The 17145-nt window shown below is 45.5% G+C and overlaps 2 protein-coding genes across 3 annotated transcripts in view; both read right to left on the reverse strand.

The window, feature by feature from the left end:
- CORIN (corin, serine peptidase) overlaps nucleotides 1-9665 on the reverse strand; it is a gene marked incomplete at both ends in the record, with an annotated part of 142839 nt that extends 133174 nt beyond the window's left edge. The window contains 2 exons of the mRNA XM_080630219.1: nucleotides 9465-9566; nucleotides 9642-9665. Coding sequence (XP_080486345.1) covers nucleotides 9465-9566; nucleotides 9642-9665 — 126 coding nt within the window. The remainder of the gene's footprint in view (nucleotides 1-9464; nucleotides 9567-9641) is intronic.
- Nucleotides 9666-15624: 5959 nt separating this feature from the next.
- The window catches only part of NFXL1 (nuclear transcription factor, X-box binding like 1), a gene marked incomplete at both ends in the record, with an annotated part of 44253 nt that continues 42732 nt past the window's right edge, over nucleotides 15625-17145 (reverse strand). For both annotated transcript variants that reach the window (XM_080613097.1, XM_080613096.1), the window contains one exon: nucleotides 15625-15798. In XM_080613097.1, coding sequence (XP_080469223.1) covers nucleotides 15625-15798 — 174 coding nt within the window. The remainder of the gene's footprint in view (nucleotides 15799-17145) is intronic.

The following is a 17145-nucleotide window of genomic DNA, read 5'->3' on the forward strand; positions in this document are numbered from 1 at the left end:
GAGATGGGCATCTAGCTTATGGGCTATAGAAGTGTTATATAGCAGCAACAGCATCTAATTGAGTTCATTGGCTGTTTTCACCCAAAATTAGCCCCCCTTGGGGCACACATTGGCCTTCCCCATCTTCCCACATTACCCACCAAATACAACAAGGTCTCCAAGTGAACACAATCCCACAAGTGGACTTGCTTTTACAAGGAATAACCCAGACTGTCTTCCCCAGCAGATTCTTTATGTGCACCACAGGAACTTTCTCCTCCTCTACAGTATGTAAAAGTTCTGACTGGGGTGGGCCAGCCCTGTTGGCAGATCCTCTGGTGTTGACCAACCAGGTGTTTTGCAGAATGAGTGTCTCCCAGTGTTTGAAATCTTTGGGGTTAATTAGTTTTCTTTAAGTTTCTAGGGCTTGTAAGAACTACTAATGAAAGTTTCAACAGTGCCATGCTGCTTTTCTGAAAACACCCAGAGATCACTCTAACACCATCCTGACTACCCAGATGTTCACTGCATTGAGGCTTACTAAGCAAGTAGAGCAGCAATGACAAGTCTCTGTCTATACACTGCTGAGATTCACAACTCAACAGGCAGTGGAGTAACACAATACTTGCTTCAGGTTCCTGCTTTGCTGGGAATTCAATAAGCAGATGCCTGCACAAGACCTACTAGCACCAGAAAGCAAAATCAAAAACTCTAAAAAGACATAGTTCAGAGAGAAAAAAAAAATCTTATTGGTGTAATTTGTGACAATACAAAGATTTTGAAAAAAAAAAAAAAAATTCTGAGGGCATGAAGAGAGACAGTCAGAGGAAAACCTCCTCTTAGAAACAGCCTCAACCCTGGAAAACCAGAATGGAGAAAAAGAAATCCTGTCTGCCCTGTGGCTCCCATTCAGTGTATCAATTATCGCCTGTATCAAAACCCCATTAGAAGGCACATCCTGCACAGGGTAACCCAGATCTCATAATTTGGCAAACATTCTTTTTTCCCCAATCATGCCAGATCAGTAGGTTTAGCCTTCTAAACTTGAAGGTGACCAGTATATCATATGTGCCATGCACATCACTGATTATATGATTACTTAACCTATTTAAAACCAGAGACTTTCAGTGACATGAACTGAATGACAACTGGAATGCAACCTAAACAAATGGCAAGAATCTTCTCGGAACCATTTGTCGCCTTATGTTTCATGCATTTCTTCTTTTCTTTTTTTTTAATGTACAGATTATTCTTACACTACCCATGTCTTCCTAGAAGAAATTAAAACTTAGAATTTGAATGTGTACTGTTAACTTTAGTGACATTTTTATGAATTGTGAACAAAAAGGTACTAACTCTTGGACCCAAGATAAGAGCAGCAGCAATATTTATCAAAGGAAAGGACATGATTTAGAGTCAAAGCAAAGCTTCATCTGTTCAGCATAGCTGGATATTTATTCGTCCTCTTCCCAAAGATGAAAGCGGACTTACACAATGTCTCACAGATCTATAATCTACTACCTATAAAATGTAGAGGTGATTCATTCATTTTTCAGTAGGGTATCTCTTTGTTCAGAAATATGTCATCTTTGAACATTTGATTCAGTAGGAGAAAATAAAGAAAGAGAAGGCTATTTCTTGAAACTACCAGGATATCTTGACAGAAATAACTGAAGAGGTGACTGGAGATTAAACCTATTCATTATTGTCAAAGTTATGAAACAAGCCGATACAGAAAACTCTATATTAAGTGAGTCAACATGGCACTGACATTGGTGTACATGTTTGACTATGATCAAAGGTTTATGGACCACATAAGGATTTGTAGGATAAAAACTTGCAACTAAGTCACTGAAACAATAAGAATTTGGCAAATTATTTTGTAAAAGAAGAAAAATCCAACTGTATTTATAGCTAGGATTACTTGATACAGTTGTCCTCCCTAGAACGGATGCCAGTTTTCCTCCCATTCACATTTTCTTTGGAAATATCCAAAAGTCACATAATAATCCTATCTATCATGAGGAAAAAGCAAATAGAAACCATCTGGGTTCTTAGCCCTTCCAGAGCACTAACAATACTACTGCATGTACTCTGACTTCATAGGGAGAAGAATTGTCAATAACCTCTAAGCAGATGGAATCATTTCAGACTTCTTATCCAGCCTTGTCCACATGCACAACAAACTATTTAAATAGCTACTGACTCTACAGTTCCTGATCCTCTTTCAGATATATTATCCACTTGGACAATATTTGTACATGCACAGAACTAGCATTTTCAGACAATAAGCTGTCTCTCAGCAATGTCTGTCCCTGAACACTGTGAAGGCAAAAATGCACAGGCTGTTAAAGCAAGGTGGGCTCAGCCATCTGTGTTTCTTCCTGAAGATGCAAAAATGCATCTTCATTTAGGAGGTTAGGGAAAGCCTGACAACTATAGCATGTTGGGCTTCTATAATATGCAGATCCTATTCATTCTGGGACAACTCTAACATAGGCAAAATAATCCTCCCAGCACATCTGACACTGGAAGCAGGAGCAATGGAAGAAACCTCCATGTCACATCACTGGCCCATGGAAGTCCAGAACAGACATAACCGTTCATTACAGATATATGCTGTATTACTGAATGCAAAGCTGTAGGTCTGACAGACCTGGGATGGAAAGCTCCTCAGTGCTACCAGAGGTTTTATTTCCAAGGGAATGCTCTGACTACTTTCTGAAATCTAATTACATGAACAATGCAAGGAGCATGTAAGTAATTTCTTACTGCTTCATTCAGAAGCAGCAAGAGTAAAAAATGCTCTCTTTTCCCAGGAAATGCTCCCCAAGTTTGAGACACTCTCAGTAACTTTCAGAAATATGGATGTGACAGTACAGGCTATTTGGAAACCAGGAGCTCTTGAGGTGACAAGCAATGGCAATTGTTCTGGGCAATTACTATTACTGTTAAATCATCGTTAAGTTAAATCTCCCTGGTATCTAGCACAGCATACATGGAAAATTTTAGCAAACTTGTTTTTAAAACACTAGGTTCTTTATATGGCAGAACTGAGTGTTACAGGTTTGAGGAAGAGAAGAAGGGAAAGACAGACTTTGACAATCACTGACCAGCTGGACCCAAATCACAAGCACCATCCACTGAGCACTGATCTTGAACTCTCTCTGAACTACAACACATGACTTGGAATAGATGCAGTCTGATGCAGTCTCAAAGAAGAAAACTCAAGTCTACCTCCACTTTCTTTCCCGTAAGGACTGGGTGCAGATGACTTCAATTTTCGATACAGAAAGTGCTTCTTTTGCAAGAAAAAGTGAGCCCTGGACTACAGCAAGAGCAGGAGCCTACAGGAGCACGTGCAATAAGACACCTGGCAGTCTTCTTTCCCACAGATTTACAGGAGCTGTCCTCCATGGGCTATTCTACAAGGAAGAGATTTTAAAATTACCTCAATTTCAGTGTCCTCCCTGAAAAAAAAAAGAAAAAAAAAAAAAGGAAAAATTAAAAAAATAAAAAAATTAAAAAAAAAAAAAAAGGAAAAGAAAAGCAATGTGCATTGATTTAGCACATATGCAAAGGACGGGGTCCCAGAGAATGCATATTCTTGTGGAAAACATGCTTTGCAACAAGGGGCAGGGCTTGAATAATCAAAGCATAAACTTCACTGTTCCGAAGCAGCACTGACAGTATCTGATTTTCAGCCTCTTTTCACTAGGGCAATGCACTAAAAACTACCTTATGCTGGCAACAGCACCAAAAAACAGATAAACTGTGTGCCACTCAAAGAAGCAGATGCTGTAGGGGTTCCACTCTAATGATAGAGATGATGAAAAGGAACTGAAGGATGGCTGGGTTCATTTCATCCCTTCAGGATGTGAGGATCAGGGAAGATGGACAGGACAGCACGCAACCATGGAAGTCAGCTATGAGCAAGCATACTTTCCCAAGCTGATGCTATAATGAGGTGGCCACCACTTCCCTGATTACACGGACATCTATACTGGGTGTAGGTGACAAGCTGCTGGCAATTGGGGGACTGCAGGCATCGCCCCCATGAGAAGAGACCAGGAGCTGTCCATGGCCGGCTCCAGCTGCTTCCACAGCACAAGACACAGCTGAGCCCATCAGCAAAGCTGGCGATGCCTCTGTAACAATGTATTTAAGAAAGGGTAAAAAAATCCACATGGGCAGAGAAGTGGGAAAAGAGTGAGAAACAGCAGTGAATACACCAATGTCAGAGGAGAAACAGGTGCTCCATGGTGAAGCAGATACTCCCAAAAGGACTGCAGCCCATGGAGGATCCACACCGGAGCAGAGGAAGATGGAGAAGGAAGGAGCAGCAGAGAACCACAGCCCTCCCCTGCGCAACTCATTGCCTCACTGAAGGGCCACAGTGCTTCCTGCAGCAATAACAAGATGGAAGAAGATTGAAGCTAAACCTGGGAATAGCAGAGGAGATGTGTTGTCCACAAGTGTTTTAATGCTTGCTTCTTTTGGTTTTGTTTCACAATGTTTAAATCAGTAATGAAGTATTTATATTAACCATCAATAACCTCATTTCCCCCACAACATTAACTGGTCAGCAATCTCCCAACCTTTACCTTGACCCAGGAGCTTTCTTTCCCTGGCTCTCCTTACTTTCTCCTAGGTCCCACAGGACGGAGTGGGGTGAGTAAGCAGCTGTGCAGGTGCTTGGCCATGAGCAGAGGCCACCTCACCACCACACCAGAGCAGGCCCTGAGGGCATGGAACCACATACTTCAGCAGGAGAAGGCATAGTAGCAGACAGACAATACTTCCTGCTACCTATGCTGCCTTTGATCTCCAGATATTCAGATTTCACAGGTAAAACAACCAAAAGTAGAACCATATGCATAATTAAACAATTATAAGCATTGTTTTAAATTATAGCAGCTTGAAACCACAGTTGAGGACAATCTATCCCTTCAGGGGAGCCATCTTCCACACAAGGTAGGCACAGAATGGAATCTAATTCAAATTTCAGGGGCAGCAAGATTCTCATCTCTATTTGAAACGGCAAGCTCTTGCTTGATTGTTGTCTCATTATTGTTTTTACATTTAGGATATTAAACCATTATCTCTAACTCTTTCGTGTTTGCTGATTAGAAAGACAAGCGGAAATTACAATCCCTGCTTGGAAGGGAACTATCTATTCCTTAGCAGAACAGCAGAAATAAATTATGCTTCCATCCGACAGTTAAGAAACGAGGACAGGGTTCACCATTAGGGTATTAAAGCGCACATCGATCCGGATGCGGCCGGGCCTCAGTCACTGCGGGAGCAGTTAGCGTGACGGGAGCGGTAGGCGCCGGGGCCGGTGCAACACCGAGAGACATCTTAGCCCGGCGCTAAGACCCGCAGAGGGGCTCCCCGGAGGCTCTATTTTTACTACGGTATTTTCTGCATTCAGACTTTCCACTGCAGGCGGCCCGGGTCAGGGGATCCGCTCTGCCGGGGGAATCTGACGGGTCAGCCCAGCAGCAGTTATTTATAGAGGGGCGGGGGGCAGAGGGAAGGGATGCGAGCGGCATCATATTCTTCTGCCGCGGGGCTGCGCACCGGCAGAGGCACCCACGAACAAGCCCCAACGCGTCCGTCCCTCAGCACAGCCGGGCAAGGCGGCTACGATGAGAGAGCCCCGAGCGCCGCGCCCCGGCCGCTGGCGGGCTAGAGAGAGGGCAGCCCGGGCCGGCCGGAGGACACAGCGGCGGCGAGCCAAGGAGGAAGCCACCAGGCAAAGCCCAGGCGCTCTTCCTTCCCTCTTTTCCCCCCATTTTTCCTCATGCAGCCTGTCGGGGAGCGAGGACTCACCTCACGCACCTACTAACTACCCCGATACAGACCCCTGCAAGTGGATGAAGACTTTCATGCCCTCTCACCCTGGCTAAAGCTCATGACAGTTCCAGATGAAAATGCACACCCTCAGATGACAAAAATTGACCCTGGAAGGTTAACTAGAATTAAAAGTACAGACGCAGTGAGGGCAGTCAAGCTGGATCCTATCTGGTCATGTCTTCAGAGGTTGTTCTGCGTGAAGACCTTTCTATGGAGGATTTAACCTTTCCTTGTCCTACTGAGACATCTGCCACTTCATGAGGAGTTACCATCCACCTTTCTCCCCTGGCGCTAAAGAACTGTACATACACAGCTTGCCATTTATGAGGTCCATTTATTTTTGGTAGGGAAGAAACTGAGAGAATAGAAACATCAGCCCTTTAAACTGTAATCAGACTGCCCCCTCAAGTGCTGCTGCTTAGCTGCTTCATCCTGAAGGTGTTTTAAACTCAGGAGGGTCAGGCTACCACATTCTGACAGGCCTAGGCTGGTTCTGCAAGTCTAGAACTGCCCTGCTGCAAGCAGCCTGACATCTGCCCCTGCCAAACCCTTGCTGGCACTCGGAAACAGGACATTCATCTGGCCTTATCAGCGCTGGCCAAGGATACCCGAGACGCTGACAGGATTCAACTCTTCCCATGCAATGCAGCAGTAGCCAACATCTTTAAAAACCTTATCGCAGCAGGAGATTGTGCCACTGTGTTTAACTGCCTCATGGCATGTGCTGTTCAGCCTGGAAGCAGGTGACCTGGTATCCATGGCCTCCTGGTGCAGGTGGGGCTCTCATCTCTTAAGGAAGTGCCTGTAGTGCTCCTATTGCGCCTGCTATATTGGGGTGGCCTCAGTGTGGCAAAGACTCACAGAGCGCAAACAGCCACTAGGCCACAATGATGGAAGCACCATCTTCCCATTCCTGTATAGGAGCTTACTCAGAGTTCAGCATCTGTTGGTTAGAACAGTTGAGTAGCAATAAGAGCAGGAGACATTGGGTTTCCTCACCCGGTGCAACCATCCCAACATGCCCTTGCCTTTTCTGCCTTCTCTTGGAAGGTTCCCCTGTTCCTCTGCTAGTAAATGAGATTTCTGTCTGGGTGCTTACCCACCTCAGCCTCTGCCCACGCTCATCTGGCCATGCAAATAATGATAAGAAATTATGTGTCTGGCAATACACGGACTTTGTGTAATGGCAGGACAGTGATGTTCCTCAAGGGAGCAGAGTGCTAAGACCTAAACATGTATATCAGCTTAGCAAAAAAAAAAAAAAAAAAATAAAAGCAGCTCCTACATTCAAGTAAGCCTTTTTAAATAATTACTGGCATTGCTAACAGTCCTGGCTTTCATTTGGATCTGCAGGCATCATCTAATACATAATTAAGAGCTAAATGATAATACAGATACATTAAATTGCCTTGTGTACATTGCACATTTTACAGAACACCTCCAATCATGACACATTTCAAGACATCTTATACTCGTGATTCATTGTACACTCAAGTTATCTACCACAGGCACAGAGTCAAGTCCCAGCAAAAATATCTGGAGAGGAAGCGACCACTTTCTTCAGTGTTTTGTAGTCCCAACTCCAAAAGATGGGGGAAAAACCTTGTTTTGCCCTGACAGTCCCATCAGACGCCAATGGGACACCATCAAAGCACAAGCTGTGATGCAGGCAAGTGAGCTGTGCTGCAAGGCTCACAACCCTGAAAGCCCCCTTAAGTATAACAAGTGCTGGTATCTTCCTTGAAAACACATGCTGAGAGACAATTCTATGCGAGGCTGAAGGCCCCAGCTGGCACACTGGCCAAAAAACCTGGCTGTCGGGCACCTCAAAAACAGCTGATGGGGAATGGAAAGGAAGTCGGGAGCATTTCCTTTCTAAAGCAGGCTCGGACATTCCTGGGGATTCTCCTGCCTGACCCCCCAAAGGAGCCCCCAGCTTCCCTATGGAACCTCAATGTCCAAGACACTTGGCAGATGTCACTAGGTTTTACAGAGACACTAATTCTAGAGTGGTTCTAGAATTCCTTGTGTTACTCCTGTATTGCTGTTTGGATCACCTCAGTGATGTGCTAATCCAGCACTGTGTCACAGTGCCCGAGGACCTCAGAACAGAGATCTCCAGCTAAGGCATCCATTACAGAAACAAGACTGAAGGTCCATCTTTTAGGAGCACAGGAAGGGTGTAAGCAGCCATATGGAAAAATCCATTCCCACATTTTTACCGCTGAAAGCTAAGCCTTCCCAAGAGATGCCGGGAATGCATTAAAAGCTCTTGATTTCGCTTAAGAGTTTCACCATTTCAGCCAGACTGCTAACAATTTAAAATAACGGTTAATTAATTAATCGTCTGCCATGAAACGCGTCCAAGGAGGCTGCATTTTAAATCTAAGTGGAGCAACGGTACTGCTGGAGTGTGCTGCCGTATCTACAAACTTGTGAAACCCGCTGCTGTGACATCCCGGACCGGTGGGACGGCGCGGGCAGCTTCGCCGCCCTCACCCCCGGAGCCACGCACCGAGCTCAGCAGCATCCCTGCGCTCCCACGGCCGCTCCGGCTCTGCCCGCAGACGGAGGGGGGACAGGCAGCCCGGGGCTGAGGGGCTCCGCGCCGGCACCGCCGCAGGGAGCTCCTGCGGCCCCGCCGTGATTCTCCTCTGACAGAGGGGACGCCGGGCAGGCACCTGCTCCCCGGGCAGACGAAGTTAGGGCAGATCGGGTGTGTGCTGGGACACTGCGAACACCCACGTTATCCCCTGCAAGGGTTAACCACCCGCTCTGTGACCTCCCGTGAGCGGCGGCCAGCGGTACCATCCTCCGGACAGCCGTGGGACGGCGTCCCCCCACCCGCCCGCAGCGTGCATCCTAGGTGAAGATAAAGCCAAGACCTCGCGGCTGCCGGGGGCAGCCACCTCGCCGGGGACGAGGTGACGGCGCTCCGGCCCCCGGTGAGGCTGCCACGGCCGTCCTGCCGGAGGTGGAGATCAATCTTTGCTCTTGCAAATCGTGGCTGGACCTGCTGTCGGCGGGCTCGGCGCAACTCCCCTCCGCTCCTTTCAGCGCCCGAGCATTAACAAGCACACCAGCCCCGCTGATCTTTGCTGACTTCGTGAGAGAACAGGAGCGAGGGCACTGACAAGCTCTTCACGGAACGCTAACAGCGACCGGTTGTTAACTGCGGCTCACCTACATCCTGTGCCTCTGAGCTCGACCGTCCGCAGGTTTCCACACGGGAGCGCCCCGGGACGCCTCCACCGCGGCTGGTTGGGCGCGGGCAGTAACCTGCCCGCCAGGCCGTGTCGCCCGGGGCCCCGGCACGGTCCGTACCTGCGAGCCGCGGGCCCGCTCTCGCTACAGCGGAGCGCAGGGCTCGCCGCTTCTCCGCCTGCCCGATCAACCTGCCGCTCAGCCCCGCGGGGGCAGCGCAGGCTCTGCGCAGCGCGCAGGGGTTGCCCGCCCGACCGCCGGCCGCGCTCCCCGCCTCCCGTCCGCCACCCCAGCACCCAGCGGGGCTGTCCCCTGGGCACGCTGCCCCCACACATACCGCGGGGTCGCCCTCGCCAGCCGCCGGACCCACAGCCCCCCCGGCGACCTCACTCGCGGAGGGAGTGCCCCCGGGCTCGCCTTACCCGGTTAGCGGCGAGGACCTGGCGGTAGCGCTCCTCCTCCGCAGGCAGGACAGGGAACTGTTGCATGGAGAGTATGCCCTGGCTGCCGCTGAGCCCTCTCCACTGTGGCCGCCCCCCAACTCGTCTCTACCTCTGCCTTTAAGGAGCCGCGACCGCCCGCTTCTCGCACAGACACACTTGCGGGGCGGCGGGGCTCCGCATTTTGTGTGCTCGGCAGACTCCCCCTCCCCCCTCCTCCACCCAATAATAATAAACCTCCGCGAGAAAGCCGCCACATCCCCACCCCTTTTGCACACAAGGCTCTACCCCTTGGGGACAAGCTGAGAGACAGCCCACTTGCTAATTTCGCCCTTTTAGCCATCCCCCAGGGAGGGCGGATGCAGGGGCACAGCCTTTCACCCTCCTCCCTGATAAAGGGCGTCCAATCACCCTATGGAGGGCTTCAGGTGCCAAGATCAGCCTCAGCGAGGGATGACGCGCGGGACAGAGACCCGGTGGGCTCGCCTCTCGCACTCTTCCCTTGGCCCGCCGGGGCCGGGCCGGGGCTGTCCCCGCCGCGCCGCCGGCGAGCAGCGAGCGCCAGTCCACCCGGATGCGCACTTGCGGCTGCGGAGACCCGAGGCCAGCCCAGCATACGGACCTGGCGCGTTCCGGGCGCACCGAGCCGGAGCGAGAGTTCAGACCGGGGATGGCGAGTCCACCCGCCCGCGGTTCCCGGGCGCAGGGCTTCTCCCTCTGGATGCGCTAAAGCGTTACGGTCACGCAAAGACTTTCATTGCATCCCAGCGACAGAAAGTTTCACGGGTACAGGGATCCAACGCTTTCCTGCGTAGCACAGCGCTTGCCTTGCCCCAGCCGATCCTCCCCACCTGCACAAAGGGGGCCGGAAGCGGCGCCAAGGGCTGCCTCCGACACGGCAGGAGCAGAGGGAGAAAGGCTCCGGTTCGGTCGCCGCCGGGCCAAGCCCGTCTCGCCCCGTGCCTCCCTTGCGAGGAAACACCTGCCCCTCCCCCCATCGTCGGTCCTGGCCGCGACCGAGCCAACGCCGGAGAGGGGAAAGGTGTTGCAAAGCAAGGCTCTCACGCCGAGCGACGAGTGCCGCTTGGAGCCAAGAATGACAGAGCAAATCCCCCACCCCACAAGCCACCGGCTTTTAAAAGCCCATTTATCTGCATTTGTTCCCTCTTCCCTGTATCTGCACCCAAAGGTGTCCGATCTGACTGGAGCCCGGGTGTGTGTACATCATCAAGCACGATCCAGTCAGCACAATAAGCATGGTTGGTGGGTGGAACACAAGCAGTTTAGGGCCTTCCAGGAGCCACAGAGAGCTGCCACTGGCACCACAGCTGGGTTCTACAATGACATTTGTAAAACAGGCTTCTGCTTTTTGCTGTGCATGGTTTAATGCTTCTGAAATTATAAAATGTGAGTCAGAAAATACCCCAAAAATGTGAACCAGCACCTTGACATGAATATGGCTTCTGGTCACCACTCCCAGCTATCAGTGGGGACAATAGCCCTTGTCTACAGTTTGTTTATGTATGTCTATGACAAACCCTTCTTCCAAGCTTTTTTCCAGCTATCTTTATTTCCATACCTTCAGATTTAGGCCCTGTTATGCACAGACTTTTAAGAGGCAGAGGCTGGGTGCTCTGTGCTCCTGAAGTGTCACTCTACGTAAGTAACTCATGATTCTGGTAATGCAGCCCTGCCTTTTTTACCCAACCCAGCAAAGTTCCCTCTGGATGAAAGCAGTGGTTTTGTTCTAAAAAGAACTGCACAAACAATAGGAAAAACAGAAGCAAGAGCATTTATGCAAATCTTCAAATTGCTTAATGTAAACCAACAAATACTGTGCTGTAATGCTGATAAAAAGAGGAACCAAACTATAATGCCTTAGTTATTAAGGTATTTTATAGAGATTAGTTAATCCTGTCAAAAATTACAGCAAAACCAACTGAAAACTGAAAGCCAAAAGGGGCAGCACGTGGCTCAGATGGCAAAGCCAGCTTGGCCTTGCATGGAGTATGTCTTCTCTTCAGCAGTGGAACCATCAATTTCAACCGCCAAGCCAATCTTGACTTCTAACCTCACACAAATTTCCTCACTGCGGGAGCCATTCAAATTGCAGTTTCCCCAGCTACAAGAGTCAGCCTCAGCATACAGCGCACAAAGCCTCAGTTAAGCTCTGGTATTGCTGGCAATTTTATGGAAATCTCTGGGTAAGAAACAATTATTTAGATTAAATAATACTTGGTTGAATTAAGCCCTCAGAGTGTGACTGATTTCCACACAGCTGCCATTTAGCCTACCTTGTGACTGACTTTAATACATCCCAGAGCTCATATTGCTGCACTGTCCATACCAGAAACTTGCTGTCTGGTAGCATGGCATATAAACATTTTAGTGCAGAGTCCAAAAATTCATTAATATGTAACCATTAGTGGAAAGAAGCAAGCATGTCTCACTACCTTACAATTAATTTGATTTCATTTGATTTTTCTCTTTTACCTTGCATTTCCCTTTCTGGTTAATACACAGACTGCTACAGTATCTTTGTTTTGTGATTTTCTAGAGCGATTGATTTAATTGAATGATAAGGGCAGACACAAATACAAATTTATGTTCATGAAGAAACAAAAAGGAGTGACTTAAGTGCCCATAGGTAACAACTGCAATCAAAGCAGAAGAGGGATATCTGAACTGAATGAAAATGAAGACAGGGCCCCCCATGGGCTGTTCACACTCCACCCTAAAGCACACACCAGAGAGCAGCTACCACACATCAAGCTTCCACTGCCTGTCACCAGAACATCCTTCAGACCAAGTATCTGCGAGTTCTAACCCCACAATACACAGGCTCATCACTCAGAAAAGCTGGCACTCAGCAGATATGCTCTGGAGCTAGGACTCCTGAGATTATAAACTCCGAGTTCAGTGCTTTAAAGCCACAATCAAGCATAGAAGCTTTTATGAACAAATTTCGATGCTATCTGCATAGTTACATTTCCTTCTCTACTAGCTAAGGTCAGGACAAATCTTTCCCCATATGAGGCCAAAACAAATAATCTACTAAGTCCATTCCTATTTGTTTCATCTTAATCTACTTCCCCAACCCATTCTTGCAATTTTGTAAGAGCAGTAACATAAAGGTACATGATCACGTAATTCCAGCATTAACCTGAGCATTAAGAACTGTCACTGCCAGAGAAACATGCCTGAAACTTACGCTGCAGTTATGTCGGTTACTATTACCCAGAAGTCTGCTGCTTTACTACACCAGCCTTCAAGGACAAACAAATTTCCAACTTGGTTTTGATGCCTTTATTGTCTGACTTGGTTTTTACATTAAACTAACACACGCAATGGCTTTGTCATTGTTACAGGGAACAAAATTGTCCAAGGAGGTTCCATTCCAAAACTTATTGACTACTTGTAAGCACCTCAGTCCAGCAGAAAGATGAATGCTCATCAGAATGCATTTAGGATCAGGAAAAGCATCCCCAGTTTTTTTCATTTTACACATAGCTGAATATCATTCACATTAAATATCCTCATCATAGAATCATTTAGGTTGGAAAGGACCTTAAAGATCATCGAGTCCATTAATCCATCAGGTTTCTCTCTCAATAGTTCCCCTACCACAGCAGGTCAGATTGTATCATTTGTTTTGCTTACCAAATTGCATTGTTTGTATAAAATGTTAACGTTCAAAATATTTGCTCAATACTGAATAACAGGTGATTTTGTCCGTACCTTTTACTTCCAAAGGTTGTCATGCTTGCAACATGCATCTCCAACCAAAAAAGGGAAAATATTAACTGTAAAAGTAATTTAGAAAACCAAATAGGAATCAGTGACTTATTAAGCTGCAGATTGCTTGAACCCCCACACTTTTTTTATGCCAAGAAAAAAATACCTGGTTCAGCAAGCAGACCAAGAGAGTGCAGATGACTCAGATGGCTGGAGAAGATATACAGAACTGTTTGGAATAACATTTCAAAAATAGGTATGTCTTACATGTGCGAGGTTCAGGCAATACAAATCCTTTAAAGGAACATGAATACTCATACACACATTCGTGTGAATGGGATTAATTCTTAAAGACTAGTGTGCTTTCTTACTACAATAAAGATTATCAATGAGAAGCAAGTCTTCTCTCCAATATTTCACAGAAATACTGCAAAATATGCAGGAAAGAACACTAAGAGCTACTTCAAATGTATAACTCAAGTGCAGTTCAGTTTGATAGCTCTGCAGAGAGGGATTTCTTCTCTTTGCTGTAGAGGCAAGGATAAACTTTCCATTGTACTGCTTTTAAAGAAAAAAACTAGCAGTAAATAGAAAAAGGAGTTACATATGGAATTATCTTCCAGGCATTAGTATTACAGAAAAGAATTAAAGTAAGGAAAACAGTTTATTCTTTATCCTAGAATACAAGAGATTCAACAGAGATGCAACTGTGATTGTAATCTCAATTAATTCTACAACTTTACATACTAATGGCCTGACACATCATGACAGAAATAATATCCACTTCTAAAGTCAATTAAAAAAACCCCATGAAGCTATCAGATAGCCCTAATCCATGCTACCTATTGTCAACTTTTCCTCACCTCTTTCCTCTTTCACCAAACTTAGGTGAAAAATTGAAAAGAAACTGATTTTCCCCCCATTTTGTCAATCTAAAAGCTACTGCCTTCTGCAGCTTTCCTTTTTGTTTTTTTTTTTTTTTTTCCTGCTGCTACTGAACCACAATTACAATTGGATATCAGCTCAAATTAATAGCAGGCCCCTTTTCAAGTGGGCCCAAATCAACCAAGCAAGCTTTCGAACACTCTGCAATCTTCTCTGCTCATTCCCACAAACAGTCCCACTGCTTTTGCAGGATTTACAATGAAATCATATGTCTGAATTACAAGGGCAGTCTAATGCCCTTTGGCTTTCACAGGATCTGGTAAGCAGTTTCCAGTTAACCACAATGCTCAAGTCTCAGCATACAATTTCCATCAGAGGTTTAAAAATTTCATTTTCTGATCTCTTCCTCCTTTCTTCCCCCCTGAATTTAACTTGCAGTCCCTCAGCTGAGGCAATATAGCTTCTCTAACAGTCTTGGAGCTGTGTAAACCTTTCAGTTCTACCAGCCAACACTGATAGCCCAAAGCGAGGTATTCTAACCTGTCAGTAAGAAAATACTTGAATATTTAAAAGATTAGCCAGATAGTTTATACATTAGCAAGCACCATCCAGATGGCTTCAGAATGACACATAATCATATTGTTAACACTAGTCAATCACAGTTTTGCACACCTATGCAAACATCCAAATGTGATATTTGTCTATACAACTAGTCAAGTGATACTCAAGTTCAATTTCAGATTGTTTCTTTGCTGTTGGTGATGGGGGTAGTGATGAGAATGCATCCCTGTACCTGAAACTACATCACATCCATGTTCAGCATATGCATCTCTCCACTAAATGAAGTTTTCAATTTTTTTTTTATTGTTTGATTTTAAGGAAATAAGGACAGTGGTGGGGGGTGGACATGACACAACCATAAAACAAACCCCACGGTCCGTAAGGGAGCCCATTTTGTTTGTGATACAGCTGACTTCAAAGACAGTTCCATTCCTTTCTCTGAACAAAATTCTGTCATGAGGCCCCAGAATATTCAAGCTTAAGTGTTCTAAAGTTCCCCATTAGCTGTTATAATGAAAACTGACCTGAAGCACAAAAATTATTGTGTGATACAACATTAAGACTAGCATAAGAATACTAATCTTCAATAAACCACTACATTGATTTTTACAGAAAACAAATATTCAATAAAGCATTTTATACTAACCTATTTTTAATATTATGAAGACAAGGAAAAGTAACCCAATGTATAAATAGAAGAGATGTTAACGGATATCAGTCAGACAAACTACATCAGCACTTCAGTGTAGACTAAAATCTACTATTATTTTCAGTGTCTAATTTCAGTTTTGTGCTGTGAATGTAACACAAAAGGTGACATTTCCTCCCTCCTCTGCACCTGGCAAATAGTGTACATACATAATCTATGCATATTAAGTTCTGTTACACATAGACTAACGTTCTAGGATTAATAGCTACCCTAAAGCCCAACTGAGATATATTAAATATTGAGTTGGTTGTTTCAGTCATTGTAGACCATGAGCCATGCAACCATCACAACAGCAACTCCGAACATCGGCAGCATAATGAAGTTCTTGTATTTCTGCCATGATGACTGTTCAACTTCTACTTCATCCTTTCTTCTCTTGTTCTTTCTTCGCCCTTTTAATCTGTTTTCAAAAGCTTCCAGTTCAGCCTAGATGAAGAAAACCAGAAGCAGTTAGCATTTGTGTCATAATTAAAAAGTGAAGAATATGCAGATTTTAAATACCATTCCCCAAAGCCACTTTATAATCATAACTGCCAATGGAAGTTACACAACTTACATATCTCTTACAGATGAGATGCTAGCACCAATCCCATGGTTACGAAGCATTTCGCTTCCAAGTATTAAGTCACTGTTTATTTTCCCATAAACACTGCCAAAATGCAGCCAACTGAAGTTTTACATTAGATCCTTGACTCAAACTGAATGTTAAGCCAACAAGAGATTGTTATTTCCATTAAATGTGTTAACAATACATTATTTTACATTACAAAAGCACTTGTATTTAAGCTATTACAATTACATATCTGAAAGCATAGGTTGAAATCTTCAAAGACCTCCCCCACATAATAAGGATACACTGCTAAAATAAATTAAAAAATATATAAATAAATAAAAAATTCTCCTCTTTCTTCCACTTGTATTTTGTATGCTCAGCTGAATTTTAGATTAATAGCTACAATCTTAGACATGCACAAAAATATGCCATTTGTTAAGTGTTATAACTTAACACCTAGTCACTCATATATGACAGTAGTAGGTATATAGTGTCCTTCAAAAGAAAGCCCATTCCCTTAGGCCCAAAAATGAAGCAAAGTCACTGGAAAAAATCAGTAGAATGCCAAGCTTCCACCCAGAACAGCAGTTTCAGGGCAATGCCTGGAATGAACAGTAAGATCCTCTGATCCCTGTTCCTCATCCCCCTCCACACTCTTTATTGTGACTTAAGCCCAGCTGGCAACCAAGTACTGGGCTTGGTGGGATGGGGAGCAAATCAGGAAAAGGTAAAACCTGTGGGTTAAAATAAAAACAGTTTAACAATTGAAATAAAGTCAAATATACTACTGCTACAAATAACAATAGTAATGAAAAGGGAGACAACAAAAAGAGAGAGAAGAATAAAACCCAAGAAAACCAAGTGATGCACAATACAATTGTTCAACAACCAACCAATAGCCAGCCCAACCAGAGCAGTGATCTGCCCTTCTGGGTTTATATACTGGGCATGATGTGCTGTGGTGTGGAATACCCCTTTGGCTAGTTTGGGTCAGGTGTCCTGTCCCTGCTTCTTGTGCCCCTTCTCACTGACAGAGCATGAGAGACTGAAAACTCATTGATCAGGGTAAGCATTACTTAGCAACAACTAAAACATCAGTGTGTTATCATCAGCATTGTTCTCAGATGGAAGCTGAAACACAGCACTGCACCAGCTACTAGAAAGAAAATTAACTCTATCCCAGCTGAAACCAAGATTGTATCCACACTTTATTCCACACC

The sequence above is a fragment of the Psittacula echo genome (assembly GCF_963264785.1).
Source record: "Psittacula echo genome assembly, chromosome: 1".
NCBI lineage: Eukaryota > Metazoa > Chordata > Aves > Psittaciformes > Psittacidae > Psittacula > Psittacula echo.